General features: G+C 47.7%; 1 protein-coding gene across 10 annotated transcripts in view; it reads right to left on the reverse strand.

The window, feature by feature from the left end:
* The window catches only part of ZC3H7B (zinc finger CCCH-type containing 7B), a 52,448-nt gene that overhangs the window by 12,925 nt on the left and 23,750 nt on the right, over positions 1–15,773 (reverse strand). For 6 of the 10 annotated variants that reach the window (XM_038153749.1, XM_038153750.1, XM_038153751.1 and 3 more), the window contains 9 exons: positions 15,062–15,321; positions 13,242–13,590; positions 11,752–11,861; positions 10,730–10,892; positions 10,483–10,644; positions 9,433–9,638; positions 7,875–7,975; positions 7,014–7,195; positions 3,360–3,445 (listed from right to left, as the gene is read on the reverse strand). In XM_038153749.1, the coding sequence (XP_038009677.1) occupies positions 3,360–3,445; positions 7,014–7,195; positions 7,875–7,975; positions 9,433–9,638; positions 10,483–10,644; positions 10,730–10,892; positions 11,752–11,861; positions 13,242–13,590; positions 15,062–15,321 (1,619 nt within the window). The remainder of the gene's footprint in view (positions 1–3,359; positions 3,446–7,013; positions 7,196–7,874; positions 7,976–9,432; positions 9,639–10,482; positions 10,645–10,729; positions 10,893–11,751; positions 11,862–13,241; positions 13,591–15,061; positions 15,322–15,773) is intronic. The other 4 variants (XM_038153745.1, XM_038153752.1, XM_038153747.1 and 1 more) reach the window with 3 other exon arrangements.

Genomic DNA, 15,773 nt, shown 5'->3' on the forward strand with positions numbered 1-15,773 from the left:
TGCTGATAACCAACAGTGTGGAAATTATATCACATGAGGCTGTAGCAGATGAAGCCAAGCAAAAGTACCGTGGGCTATGGCACCACCCCTCGCTATGAAGCCAGACAATATAGTGCTAGCTATGCACCATGGCAACCAAATAAATACAAGTCTCTGGCACGACCGCTCTCCACTTCAGGCTCTACAGAAAGCAACAGACCCTGCACGGCCATTCATGTCTCCCAGCTTCAGGAACTCCTCTCAGCGATACTGAAATGTTCTCTGGAGGAGCCACATACCTCAGGAGACTATATGAGGAGCCCAGGTGACTCAGCCACCTAACTGAGTGAGCAGTACTTAGGTGCAAGTGCTCCTTAATGGAGACTTTTTTTTCCTCTCCAAGCTTGAATTGATAATTCTGGGGTGAGCTTTCATGGGGGTTCTGGTGCTGGCTAGGGGAATAAAAACAAAACAGCTCTTGAAAACCAGAAAAAATGAGGGCTACAACCCCTCAGTTTGCTGGGATGCAACGAGAGGACACCCAGCTCCCTACAACAGCCCCTCCTGCTGACTGGCTCTTCAATCTGTGGCCACTGGGTTTACTCCTACAGCAGCTGCTGTGAGGCCAAATTTGTGGGGCCAAGTGCAAGATTCCCGGCAGGTGCTTGGCAAGCAGTGTTATCTTCATTTTTCATTTCTTGCTAAGCCTCCTGACCTTCACTGTCACACCTACTGGGCCCCTGCATGCTGCCTGCCTCTTTTCTCCACAACTGGACAGCCCTGGGTGCTGAGTCCAGCTGGCAGCTGTGACAAAACTGCAGCAAAATCCCCTAGAGCGACTTCACTTCCGCTGACTAGAGGGCACTGGAGTGAGAGTGGATCACACGGGATGCTGGGAAGGAGGGGTCTGTTTTTACAGCACTCCTGGGAAGTTGTCTTTGCCAGGCAGCCAACTTTGAAAGCTGGAAGGCCGCTGAGAAAACTCTGAGTCACGTTAGCCTGCTTGGACAGGAGAAAACAATGGCAAAAGTAAACATCTCTCAACAGATAGCTAGTCCTGCCCGCAGGGCCTTCGGCAGCAAGCCCGAGTCTCATCCCAAAGCCCAGCCCTCTGGCTGAGGACGTGCTGTTGCCAAAGCCATGGTGTGCTACTGCAAACATATGCTTCTGATTGACTTGACTGTGTCCCTGCAGAGTGCCAGTGCCAGTGCCAAGCTGCCAATCCTTAGAGACGCCTCGTGGTGCTGCTGGTAGGCACTTTCTCACTGTACCAACATGGCTGCTGCTCTGCCTCTGCACCCTGGAAGGGCTGTGGGTGCAGTCAGCTCTGTGACAGGCATTTATGAGGCACAGCCAGACTTTGCCATTGGTCATTAGCCCTAGCACTGCCCACAGGGCCCAGAAACTGTAGCTCTCTACTCATCCCCTGATGTAGCAGGCTCTGGATTTCCTTTCCTGATCCTCTGCCCCTTGCAAGCCCCAGCAGCCAGAAATGGAACCCTCACTTAGCATCCAGATCCCACGTGCTTCAGAGGACATGCTCTGACCATGTCTGCTGTACAGCTTATTCTTCCAGCAGCAGCACCTCCAGACAAAGGTGAATTTGAAGCTGCAAGGCTTACAGGAAAACAGCTGTCCATTTATCTTTTTTTTTTCTTTTTTTTTTTTTTTTTTTTTTAATCCTCTCATTCCACACAGAGAATGGCAAGACAGAGCTTTCTTGAAAATGCAGGTAAATTCACAGCAGGCAGGACAGAACCAATCTCTGGACTGTGCTCTCGGGGCAAGGCACATAGGGAGCAGGGATTGCTGATATAAATCCAATTGCTGTCACAAACTGCTGCAAATTCACATTTAGTTTCCTCCCATGTGGAGATACAGGCCACTGCCTCTGTCCCCATACCAGGCAGAAAGAGACCACAGCCAGCTCTGGTTGCAGGGACCATTCAGATCATCCTCTTCTCATATACTACAGGATGTAGAAACTTGTCCTGCTCAGCTTCCTGAGAGGTTAGAACATATTCCTTAAGCAAGTCAGACAGTTCTGGGAACTACAGACCTTGGTTATTCTTGGTTATTCTGGACTGCTGCTTCCCATTCCTCTCCTCCAACTGTTTCAGACCACAACAGCTGCACAGGTTTATTGCTGAGCATCCCCTTGAAGATGAAGCCATCTCATGCAGCACAACCCAGTGCACAGGTGGACACAGAGCCCACTGCAAGTGTCAGTGCGGTCACCTGCATCTTTTCTGTTAGGCTAAGCTATGCCCATCAGACCTTCCCACAGAGGCTTCCCCAGCATCAGTGCCCTACAGCCCTCAGAACACTTCTGTTGGCATAAAGCCAAGAGAAAAACCAGCAGCTAAACATCACATGAGTGACTCAGATTCCTCTCCTATAAAAGACCTCCTCCACAGGCTGCTCACAGACTGCACTTGGCACTGGTCTCTGCAGAGGAACTCCTGGGTGACAGATCCCACACAAAGGTGAAACACTCTTGCTCAGACAGTAAGGCACAGGCCAAGGGATGGCAAGCTCAAGTTTGCCAAGGTTAAAGAAAGCTGTCAAATTGGAACAAAAAGGATGTACACCACTTTCCCCACCATTGTCCTGTTCTAATGGCCAAAAAGTGCTTCAGTTCAACCACAGGACTAGGCTGGGAATTGTCCCCACTGGGTGGGCTCTGGTCCTACAGTATAGAAATCCCCTCTGGGATTAAAAAAAAGGATAAGACAGCACTGCCCATAGCCAACAAGACAGAGGAAAGTAAACAAAGAAAAGCCCTTTGCTTCTAACCCCTCTGACACTACCCTGGCATGCTCTTGGTAGTGCTGGAGGATTCAGCCCTCCACACTGAGAGACCGGTGGCAAAAAAAGGCAAAGCTCCCAGCCTCCTCCTGGTAAAGCACCACTAAGGTTTCTGCCAGCCTCAAGGGCACCTGGGCTGCCAGTTCCACCCACTCCTGCATTTGGATCAGACGTCAGGAGTCATTCCTTACAAGTCCTTCAAACTGCTCTACCGCCCCTTGGCCACTGAAGGGCAGCAGGACACATTTGGTCCCCACTATGTGACCACTGCCCCAAAATCTCCCAAAATCACCAGCAAGGTGTCACAGGAAACAACATTCTCGTTTGTGTTGCCTTCGGTGAGCTGGAGGCTTCACCCCAGCAGGGAACAGAGCAGATAACAACACTGCAAAACAAGGCACAAAGCTCAACACCAGCACTACAACCAGGAAAGCTCTCAGCTCTCCTCCACCTCAATGGCCAGCCTGGTCTGCCTGGGACCTGTCAAGCACAATAGTGGGAGGAAAAGAGAGAAAGGGCTGGAACCGTTGGGAGCAAAATCTGTCTCCAAGCCGTAGATGGACCTTACTTACCACATTGTTGGCTGGTTTGCTGGCATGTGCCTCCATCTGCTGCCAGTACTTCTTGGACTCCTGCACTATATCTTCGTGGGTCATTCCTGGGAACAAAAAGGAGACAGAACTGAGCTACACCCCTTTGGCCAAGAGAAGACAGGGAGGCATTGCAGGACTTTTTAGTTTGGGCTTAGTAACCCCTGAGTAGCTGACAGCTCCCAACAGTCCCCCTGGTAATGTCAGGACTGAGCTATGGCAGAACTCAGCACAGAGTATGTCTAATCCCTTGCTAAGGAAGCTCCTCTCTACACAGGTCAAACAAAAGGAGAAGAGTTCGCTCTCCTGGGCTTCTTCAGACTTGGCTTTCTGCTCAGGCAGCCTACAAAGGACCTAGACACTTCTTCCAAGCCAATAATTCTTCACAAGGGTCAAGAGCCTGACCAAGGCTGTCCCCGACCCCCATATCAGCAGATTCTACCAAGGTCCTAACAGCAATGCTTTGTTACTATTGATCTACTGTATATGGTGGTTTTGTTTCTAGCTTGGAAGATCACAGACACCCACTGAGACATCTAGCATCTCCAAGACCCCAGAAGTCTCACCTATTACCTGCTGGGATTAATTAGCCTGTTACACCTTCAAGTTGAGAGGGCTCCCCATAGGCAAAGAGGACAGGTGAAATTCAACACAAAGAGACACCAAGCACAACCAAGGCAGCAAGGAAAGAGCAGCAGTGCAAAACTAACCAAGGAACAGCTGCTAGTAAATAACCAGCAAGGAAAGATCTGCAAGGTCTCAGATATCAGAAATACAACATCAGACAACAAGAAAAAGGATTGGTCAGACCTTATCTAAGGAATTAGCTCCTGACCAGCTCAAGTGGTGAGGGAACAGCCTCTGTTAGCACCAGCCAGCTAGATGGGCATTCAAATTATTAAGCGCTCTAAAGACCCAAGACAGCTGCCAAAACAAACTGAAGCAAATATCTTGCACAGGCAGCTGACTGCAAGGGGGATGCTGAGGATGGCCTTGATGCAGCATCCCTAGGACACAGACATTGCAAATTTGATTGCTTTGCTGATGCCTACAGCTTTTATTACTGAAGTGAGGTGTTCCCCAGCAGTATTACATAAACACAGTCACTGATCTGGGAGACAGCACATTCCAGAACTTAAGGGCCACCAAACAAAGTTTTCATCTCAGCTTAGGCTGTGTGTAGCTTGGGTAAGTCACAGCATTCCTGACCTCAGTTTTCCTGTCTGTGATTTTGGCTGTTCATATCCCCATCAGGCACCACTACTGCCATTTGCACAGGGTTTGAACAGGATGAAAAGCACTCAGAAAACTTCACCATTCTTCAAGAACATTTGCTCACGTCTTTAAAATGGCAGCTACGGCATAACTGGTATTGCTAACAGATCAGAGCTGTTGGTGAATATTTTACCTCTTAACCCTTAATCCCAGAAGAAACGGTGTAAAGTTAGAAAAACTGCTACTCCCTCTTCCATGTCCAAGTATTCCAGGGTCAGACACAATGATAATTTGTATTCTGGGGACAAAACTCTATATCTGGGAAAACCACAGCAAAAAATTTACATGCTGCACTGGACCTGTCAGGAAAAGGACTGAAGCAGCTCCCCTCTGCTCCATTCTGCACACCTGTTATCCTTGGGGTGCAGAACCAAAGGGAGAAGCATATACAGGTCTTGTCAGAAGACTGCATTTCAAACGTAGTTCTTGTGACTGCCTTCTTCCAGTTCTAGAATTCTGAACTATCTCAACAACACAGTCTAGAAATGTGGTGGTTGGGAAAGAAAAACCCTCACAAATGTGAAAGGATGGTTTCCAATCTACCACCTTTTCAAAGCAGAAACCATCACAAAGAAATGAGCTGGGAACCAAAAGGCCCATGTGTTGATTACTTATAATATTTCGGCATCTTTTGCAATATCATTAGTGAAGACAAAGAGTCTGTTATTACCACTGGTTGAAGAAGATAGCAAGAGATGCCTGTGAAAAGCCACAGTGAACAAGAAAACAGTCCTGCCTGTCCAATTTTCAGATCTTGGGAATCTTTACTCCACTAATACAATCCTTTATCCCCATGAACAAAGTCAAAAGCTCTGTAAATGCTCAAATGGCTGTGAAGTGTTTCAAATGTAAGCTGCCCTCTTCCTATTCTTGCCGAGCAAATAGTGCCCAAATGAAACTTCCTGCTCCAAAGCTAAAGCATTCCCAGAGAATGGCAACAACTACCTTTAATCTTGGTTTCCACAATGAAGGCTACACTTGAGAGAGGCAAACTAATAAGGAAAGCAGGCTCATATATACAGCCCTGCAGAAAAAAAACCCACAAGATAATGTCTCTCCTATTGCTGGAAAAGGTGGATCATTAAGCTTAAGGCTTAATGATCAACTCTGCAGCTTAACTCATGGCTTGTTTCATCTCCTCAACTTCCCCTTTGAAATAATTTCTTCAAATAAAGAAGGCCAGAAGAAAAAAAATTAGTTTATTTCTTTTGCAGGATGAAGTGGAAGGAACACAGAGGGAAGGAAGAAGGGAGCAAAGAAGCTTTTCAAATGACAAAACCTGACCAAAACAACTAAAATAAACCAACCATGGGATGGGGAAAAAAGCAAGGTACTTGAATATTAGAGTGCCCAGAGCACAATGAACAGTATCACAAGCATGTAGGGCAGCAATGGTGGCCTATGACTCACAGGCAGTGTGCTGGCTTAGAAACTCCAGAGCTGTAATTTTTTAATTTCCTGAGGCCACAAGTAAATGAGGGCAAACAGAGAGTTTAAAGATGGCATTTGCCACAGTGTGCTCCTTGTTCGTCACTGTCCCTCATGAGCTGAATCCAAGGCCAAGGACTGCACTGAACATCAATTATTACATCAAAGAATGGTGGGAAACATGCATAATGTGTTTCCTCCCTGAAGTACTACCATTACCAGGCTGGGTGTTGCACTAAATGAGACCCTGTGGTGAAAAAACATGTAGGTAGCAGTGTGGGTGGACTAATATCTACACAGCCAACAGGACAGCAGCCAGACAAAACTTCCAGGATATCAGACAGAGACAAAGTGACAGGACTGAAAATGCCAGATTTGGCAGTGTCACTATATGATTTCTCTGAGTATAATCTCCGTAAAACCCTCTCCTGAGGCATGTCATCAAAGGCTTTTTGGGAAACACCAAGTATCTTGCAATTTCCTGCTGTTGGTGAATTTGTTTTGAGAAACTGGAGATTCACAGCCTTCTTTATATAACCAACTGCTTTGTCACCTGTGCTGCCATTCTCACTGCAAGACATGTTCACTCAGGGGTCCAGCTGCTATTTGCACAAGATCTAAGCACCAAACAGCTCTTGGGATTCAGCTCTATCTACCTAATTATCATTTTAATTTATTCAGCTGGTCCCAAAGGAAAGGCTTTCTGGTCTGGAAATTATAATAGCCCTGTTCCTGTAAATGGACAAGGGCCAAATCACCTCACAGAACACCTTGGTCCTCTCTTTTGTGTCCCTGAAGAGGCAGAGTAAGTAATATTCAGGAGCAAGAGACACTTTCTCAGTAGTCCCAAATCACCTTCTTTCCCTCTCAACTGGCCCTGAGTACACACTGAAGAAACTCAGGTGTACACAGCACCAGCCAAGTCATACTCACCTGAATATTGCTGCAGCAGCCAGACCTTGAGCTCAATGAAACTGTGAGCAAAGTGGCAGCTGTCCTCACGCAGGCAGCCATAACGCACCTCATGGCGGCACACGTCAAACTGGAAGTGCTCCTGGAACTGACGGATCTTGGAATACTTCAGGGAGGTGGAACGCACAATGTGGACCAGACACCTGCAGAAAAATACAAAGCACCAGAGGATCAAACCCTCCCCCCTCCTCTTTACATATGACATCCCGACATTTGACTGGCCAGGCAAAGGACACAACAAAATCGACACCAGGAGACAGATTCCCTCTGGGAAAAGCAAACCCCTGCCCACCCACCCTATCAAGCCTGGGTAGTTATTTTCACCCTGAGCACATGGGTGATGCTCTGCCTAAGTTCAGAGATCAGACAAGTTTCAAAATACACAGCAAAGATACCAACTCCTCTGGTTCAGCATCTCCCCATGTCTGAGGTTGCCAGGGACCAGAAGGAATTGTAAGACTGTGTACTTGACATGTTTGTTATACTTGTTTTCCTAAACATTTATTACCAGACAGTCAGACGCAGGATCCTGAGCTAGAGGATCTTTGTTTTGACCTTTTTGTAAAGGCCAAACTGAAAGGCAAATTTAGTCAATGGAAAACTTAACAGAGTGACTCCAAAGGGCTTTGCTGATGCCTGAAATCCCTCGGTACCAGAAGCAAACATGCAGGGTGAAGCCCATAGTGCTATTTATCACTATTTGAGCTGTCCTATGATTGGAACCCATAGGGAGGAAAGGAAGAAAGAGACCAGTGCCCTGGAGTTAAACTGGCTGGACTTGTGAGACATGGTTCTCATCAAGAGAAAAAATTGTTCACTCACTTGTTGTCATGGAAAATGTGTTTTGCAGAAAGGTTGGAGCAGACAGATGGTGTGTCCTTGGTCCCTTTGCTGATAATCCGGGGTTTGCTGTCAAAGCAAATCTGAGAAGAGAAGAAGTAGCATACTGGGAAAATCTTAGAGAGCAGTGAACCAGAGCGACTTCACTTAGAGGAGAAAGAAGAACCAGAGCCAGCCTATTCTAATGTTCAAAGTTAGAAAGAAGTGTGGTGAAAACTTTGTGGTAGGGCTTTAAAATAAAGCAAGTCAATCTCTGGAAAAGCTTCCAGACAACATTTTTTGGCTTATTCTTCACAGTATTTTCCATTGTGGTTGGAAAAACTTTGGTCAGAACCGCATATTCTTTCCTTGTTAGCCAACAGAACAAGAACAAGGGAGAAAAAAGAACAGCCACTTCTCAGCAAAGAACACATCCCTTTACATGCACTGCCAACATGGGAAACTCTGTGCTGCAGAGCATTAAGATGATATGAGGCAATTCTCAACTGACCAACTCAGTAGCTCTGCACAGACATCAAGTGGAAATTTGTTGCATTATGGAATTCCAATTTCTAAAGTAACTGGGGTTAAATTACAATTCAAAGCAATGTGTCAAGATGGGGGAAGAGACAGGTGATCCCGTGAGGCTTTGAGCACCTGGTTCAGCTGCAGGGCTAAGGAGAGAAACTACCCCTTTCTCCTGCACATTCCTGCGTACAATGCTCACTGTCCTTCTGGGAGCAAGGCACTGGTTGGGACACACAGAGTTACAGGTGGATTGCTCCTGCACCTTTAAGATTTCCTTCTTGAACAACGTCCAACATTCCTGGGCTCTTTTTCCCTTCAGGACTGCCTCCCAAGGTACTCTGCCAACCAGGCTCCTAAAGAGGCTAAAGTCTGCGCTTCAGAAGGTGAAGTGGCAAGGTGGCAGTGTGCTGACCCCTCTCCTTATTTCTCCAAGAACTGAAAACTCTACCATTGCATGACTGCTGTGTCCAAGATGGCTTCCACTGAATCATCCACCAGTCCTTCTCTGTTCACAAATTCCAGATCCAGTGGATGCCTTCCCTAGCTGTCACCCTCACCAGCTGTGTCAGGAGTTCTCTTCCACACACTCCAGGAACCTCCTAAACTGCTTCTTCTCTGCTGTGCTGTACTTAGTGCAGACACCTAGTAAGGTGAAGCTCCCCACAAAAAAAGGGGCAACAATTACGAGACTGATCCCATCTGCCTATAGAGTATTTTGCCTGCTCTTCACCGTGGTTGGGTGGTCTGTAACAGACTTCCACATTATTGGCCTTTCCCCAATTCCTACCCATAACTACTCAACCCTATCATCATCATTGTTAAACTCTGGACAGTGAAAACATTCCCTACCACTCAGGGCTCCCTCACTGCCTCTCCTTCCTTACCTGTCCCTCCTGAAGAGTTTCCATTGCAAGCATTCCAGTTGTGCGAGTCATCCCACCATATTTTTGTGGTGGCAACTATCAACACATCAGTGCTCCAGATACATACAGAAGAGAGGATGGATGCCTGCCCCCTCCCACCAGTTCTGTACCTCACAGAGGAAGGTGAAGATGCCCTGATGTTCCTTGAGGAGCTTGGCAACCGTGAGGCTGCTCTGCTTGATCCCACCTAGCGGGTCAAAGAGGAGGTCACGGTTGAGGGTTCCCTTCCTCTCCTCCGTCCACACGTCGATCTCTTCCTGGTGGTACGCGAAGGTGCAGTTATCCCCGTACTTACAGTCCTGCTTGTTAAGCATATCTACAAAGCAACAAAGAGCACACACCGCCACACAGGCAGGGCAGCCCAGTCAGAAACCAAACTCTCTCTTGTCTTCTCCCACTGCCCATGCCTCACAAGGAACTGAAAGCAAGAAAACAGAGCTAAAAGAAAAAGGAAAAGACATCTCCTCCCAAATTCATCTATATCAAGACATTCAGGAGTTAATGCAAACTAGTGAATGGTGACAATCTCAAGTAATGTTGCTGCAGGGGAAACCATCTTAAAACAACAGGCCAAGCTTTAATCCAGTGCCTGGCCAGGGACAGATCATGACTTATCTAACCCCTTTTAAAGCCAATACAGATAAAGTTCTCCCATAGGCCCAGCAGTAAGGAGCCATTTTAGCTTGGCTCTTGCAATCTCCCCACCTCATTAGGTACTTTGTAATGACACTGCCTCGGGACACCAGTCTGGTCACACTGCCTGCATGTACTGTGGGATGGGCTGGAGCAAAGGAGCAGGCAGAGAATGCTTTTCCCTAGGCAGAACCACAGCCCTGCCATGGGGCGGTTGGGTTGAGTGGGACTAATGTGAGCACATGTACAGGAGACAGGTTTTCAGTAAAGCCCGTGTCAGCAGAGCAGCTCTGAGCGCTCGACTGTGTGCAGCAGCTCACTGAGCCTTTGGAACTCTTCTGCCCCACCACTCTGGAAGCTGCCTGCTCTCCATGACATGGCAGCTCATTGCCCTTCACTGAGCCATCCAGTCCATAGGCTGCTGATGGAACAGGAAACCCTAGAGCCAGCAGGCAACATCAAACAGAATTTCCCTCCCAGTCTCCCCTGGCACAGCCCCTTCCCAGTGACCAACCGCCACAGATCACCTTTGCACAGATAATAGGATCCTACAAAGTTGGTTTTGGTTGGGCGAGGACGGATCCTCTTCCAGGTCTTGTCTTCAGAGCTCTTCAGCCTGCCCAGCAGGATGTCCCGCTTGCACTTGTGCTCCAAGCCTTCCCGATAGGTGTAATCGCCAGCCTTGGGCCCTGCCAGAGAGAATAATCCCATCAGCCTGGGGAAAGCCAATTCCGAGTCTCTGCCAGTGCTCTGGTGGCAGAGCAAATGCATCACCTGTTTTGGGGTAGCAGATATGACAGGCTTGTTTGAAAACGTGAGTAGACGCCAGGGGGTTCTTCACCAGCAGAGCCGTGTTGGGCATTACTGGTTCTGGCTGGGACAGCAGGTGCTCGGTGGCCTTGGGCACAGCTGGGTGACTTGCTCCAGCAAGGCTAACCTGAGTGAAAACACACACACGTCTCTGTTCAGCTCTGCAACCACATGGGCAAGAGATCTCTCCAACCCCTGCCCCACTCGAGTCTCTCAAAACCTTTCTCATTTCCTCTCTCATCAAAATGTTCACATCTGAAATGACATTTCCAGAAGAGATGACTGCAACTTTTTCAAAGAGAATGAACACTGTGATGTGTTCACTTCAAAGACAGGCCTCTTTACTACTGGTAAGAGACCTCAGTTTTCGATCACAAGCCACAGAACAAAATGCCCTTCTCACTCCTTCCCATTCCTTCCATCACAATCTACTCTGCAATGAAAGACTTTTAAATCAACCTTATCCCAAGCTAAGAAAAAACCCAAACTGCTTATCAGTCAATCTTCAGGGATATTCACATTGATGTTAACAGGGCCAGCAGGTGACAGGAACTCAAGAATAACTTTTGGTCCAAGCTTACTAATCCTCCTTTTTTTTTCTCCAAGACTGGAGACCTAGGACAGAGGCAGAACATCTGGAGAAGCCTCCTGACAGGGGGAAGAGAGCAACAAAGAACTTCAGTAGCCTGAAGTCAAAGTTGGCTTACTCTGCCCCATCCTTGAGCATTATGTGACTGCCAGATACAGTGGGACCCCGGCTTCCATGATCCCCTGCTGACCTTCCAGCCTTGGTCATGCCGTGTTTACCCTGACTATATGGAGTTATGGATAAAAACAAAGATGGAACAAATGTCTTCCTACTGACTCAGTGGGAATCTTTATCTGCCTTGCCACAACATGGGTGGCAACGCTCACCAGGGCAGGGTAAGAGGAGGGGTCCAAATTACCTACACCACCCAAGCGATCACCATCACCACCACTACTACCTTGGTTCCAGAGCACCCTGGGACGTCAGCACAGGGCAGTAGCTCACTCACCACTGGGGCTGGTTTTTGGCTGCCAGGTGGGTGTCGCAGTTCCTGAGAGCTAGTTTCTTCTGGGCAAAAGAAGGGGAAAAGAGCCCCACAAAACAAAAACAATCATTTCACTTTTAGAGGCAGTTCTACAAACAAAAGCTTATTAAATTAATTTGCTTTATTTACTTCATAATGTTTTAATACTTTCTTCCCAACGCATCTGTCTAGACTCAGAAAAACTCCAGTGAATGTGGTGTTGCATTTTAGTTAAATGGTGTGCTCTGTCTCGCCCCTCGAAAATGTTCGGTTTATTCCAAGCTGTGATCCTCCCCTGCAGTATCCTGTATCTGTAATCCCATTGGCCCAAGCCTTATTCCGCGCCCACTTTGAATCTCCCTCTTAAGCCGTGTGGAGGAGACCAGACACTCTCCTGGCCCCTTTTCTCCCTAGGCTCTCCCTCTCTTTCCCTACCCCCCTTCTCCCCCAGAAACCATGCTGCTCCTGGGGGTGGGACCCCAATAAACCCTCATCTAATCAGCACCCTCAGCAGCCGTGTGGAGTCTCCTTGTCTGCCTGCTGCTACCAGTGAACATACAGCTTAGGAGGCCCCCGGGGACTCGCCGGGGACCCCCTCAAACAAACTGCTTCAAGTAAATGCTTTCTTGTCCCGGAAATCCTACTGAACCAGCTCTTTGCTGCTGAGAACTGGCATTACTAAGGTGGCAACCCAAAGCTGAGGTGAATGTGAGTGTTCAAGGGCTGACTGGCCAATCTCTGCTGTTCTCAAAATACTTTTGCTGCCAATATACTGCAATACTGGGAACAAGTTAGCCAAGAAGAAGCCCACTTCCCTACTGAACAGGAGGTGACTTGTCTTTGCCCACCATCCTCCATAGCTTTTCTCCTTATGACATGAGAGTTCAGAGCCCCATTTGAGATGACACTAATTGCCCTGAATCCAGAGATGGGAAAGACCTACCTTGGCCTCTACCAATCTGCCCAGCACAACAAGGTCCTGTCTCATCCAGAACAGTAACAACCATGCTGCTCACTTTGAGCAAAATGTCAAAGAGTCACTGAGGAGAAGGTGGAGGAATCATGCTATAGTCCAGCAAATTGTGCCAAGGGAGGTGTTCTGGACACCAAGCCAAGTTTAAATCTCATCATTCATCATTATACACCTTTGTGTTCCTTTCTCCTCTTTAGATTTCACTCCATGCAGGTACTGGTTATGTGGGATTACATACCTACAGCTTTTTCTCATTACTTTTGAGCTAAACATTATCAGTTACTCTGTCCAAGACAATTCACTGCTCTCTTCTACATTTATATTCCTGTTCTGCCACACCAGCAGAGAAAGCTACAAGACATATGTCCTCAGCACTGAAGGAAATAATTCTGGCATGCATGAATGCTGCACACAGCTCAGGCAACACAAAACCACATCACCCTGCACCTACCAATGGCAAAGGAATCCAAGGTATCCAGCGACCCCCTGCTTGTCCCAAAGGAGTCCAGGGCATCAAGCCGTGTATCTGTGTATGGAAGCAGATCCAGGGAATCCAGCGAATCTAAAGTGGAGCCACCACTTCCTCCTGGTGGGGCCTCAAAGGCATCCAGGACAGAGGAGGAGGAGAGCTGCTTGGTGGGATCCATCACCAGGCCAAAGGAGGCAGGTGGCAGAGGGGTAGAGACAGGGATGCTGGCTGTCACAACTGGAGGCAGCAACGGAGTTCCCCCCGGAAACACAGGAATCAACTGGGGCATCTCTGTAGGCAGGTTGGTAGGAATGGTGCCCTGGACCAGAGACTTCAGGGGAGCAGGAAGAAAAATAGCAAATCAGTATTGAGGAGCAAAGACTGAAAAGAGATGTCCTGGTTTTGGCCAGCACAGAGTTAATTTTCTTCTTAGTAGCTGGTAACAGTGTGGTGTTTTGGATTTAGCATGAGAATAATGTTGATAACACACTGATGTTTTGGTTATTGCTAAGTCATGCTTACTCCAAATCAAGGACTTTCCATTTCCCGTGCTGTGCCAGTGAGCAGGTGCACAAGAAGATGGGGGAGAGCACGGCCAGGAGAGCTGATCTGAACAAGCCAAGGGGATATTTCATACCACAGAACATCATGCCCAGGATATAAACTGAGGGAAGTTGGTCGGGGTCATTGACTGCTGCTTAAGGAAGGCTGGGCATTGGTCAGCAAGCAGTCAGCAATTGCATTGCGCATCACTTGTTTCCCTTGGGTTTTATTCCTCCCTCTCCTTTTCTATTATTATTGTTGTTGTTAATATTGTATTTTATTTTGTTTCAATTATTAAGCTGTTCTTATCTTAAGCCACAAGTTTGGGGTTTTTTCAGTTATCCTCCTCGCTGGGGAAGGGGCAGGAAGAAAGTGAGTGAGCAGCTGTCTGGTACTTAGCTGCTGACTAGGGTCAAACCATGACAGCAGAGCAACAGGCTCCCAGTGAAGGGTGTGTTGTAGTAGCTGGAGCAAAAGGATACCGGCAGCTCAATCCACTGGCAGACTTCCCACAGACCTCCCAATTTTTCTGTACTGCTAACAGTCTGGACCAGGATCCCTGAGGAGGTGTTGGGATACCTGATTTCATCAGTCTGCAAGGCAGTGCCCTGCACTGGGTGCTTAAACCAGCTCAGGTTGAGAAACAAGGCAGCCAAGTGCACACAGTGCAAAGGTCAGGGTAATGATCACAACCCATGGCACCTCTTGTCAGGGCTTTTCCAACATGAAAATCACTATACTGCCTTCAGACCCAAGGTGGCTCACATAAGCAACACTGGCAACTAAAATCCAACATAAGTATGAATACAGATTGTTTATACAATTCCCAGACCTGTTCAACAAGCTTAGGCTGAGTGCAACCTGCACAAAATACAAGGAGATTAGAGCATGCCCACTGTATAAAATACACCCATCATTCCTGCTTCACCACACTCCTTTTACTACTCTCAGACTTGCTTCAACTTCACGGACATGAGAGGCCAGGTGGAAGGAGATGTCAGGGGAGGGCTACCTTGGGTATATTTTGAGAGGCAGCTCCCTGAAGCTGCACACAGCAAAGCACACTTGGAGGAAGACTCTACATACTCACAGTAGCAGAAATAAAGGAAAGAATGAATGAGTTTTTTCCAGAGGAAGAGACAGGAGAAAAGAATTACAGAAAGACAATGAGAGGCAGCAAGCACATCTCATGCTCCAAGCACTTCCAAGGACCTATTTGGAACAAAGAAGCAGCAAACCCAAGCAGCACCCGCTCTTACTAGAGAGTATGGTGACCCTTCAGCAAGGGAATCCAGGAGGGAGTCTAGTTCTTCCCCGATGATGTCCCCATCTGTGAAGTCCTCTGCGTTCTCAGACACTGGCAAGGGTACACAGTCTTGAGACGGGAGCAAGCTGGCAGCAGGAAGCGAGGTGGGCAAGCCCTTTGCATCTGAGTCAGAAGGCAAAGGCGCCAGCCCCTCATTCACAGGGATGGAGGTGGCCACAGGAGCTGGGAGGCACTGCAGGTCCATAGAGCAGTCTGTGATGAGAGAGAAACAGAGCCAGTCACCAGGAGAGCCTCTTGCAGGAGACAAATAGAGCACAACATGGCAAAAACAATATTGTACAACTCCATCAAATCACAAAAACCAAGTATGCCAATTTTCTGAGAGAAGATGCTCTGCTCTGAAGAGTATTTGCCCTTTCATTTTTGTTCCCACTCTCCAATGGCTCACCAATAGCTGAAATACATTCTAAGGGCCAGTGCCCAGTCTGACTGTCAGGATTTGGCAAGCACGTACAGCAACCAGGAACAACACAAAACCTGTGGCTGAGCAGTTACCAAATTCATTATGGCCAGGACTAAAGGCCAGGGCATGTAATACAATTTCTCTATATCCCACCACCTGGTGTTTTTCTTTAATGTTCCTCACTAATGCATTTGGCAGAGATCACTGCCTTCTCTACTCCTTGGAGCTTTGATATCCTAGC

This window comes from Motacilla alba, chromosome 1A (assembly GCF_015832195.1).
Source record: "Motacilla alba alba isolate MOTALB_02 chromosome 1A, Motacilla_alba_V1.0_pri, whole genome shotgun sequence".
Taxonomy (NCBI): Eukaryota; Metazoa; Chordata; class Aves; order Passeriformes; family Motacillidae; genus Motacilla; species Motacilla alba.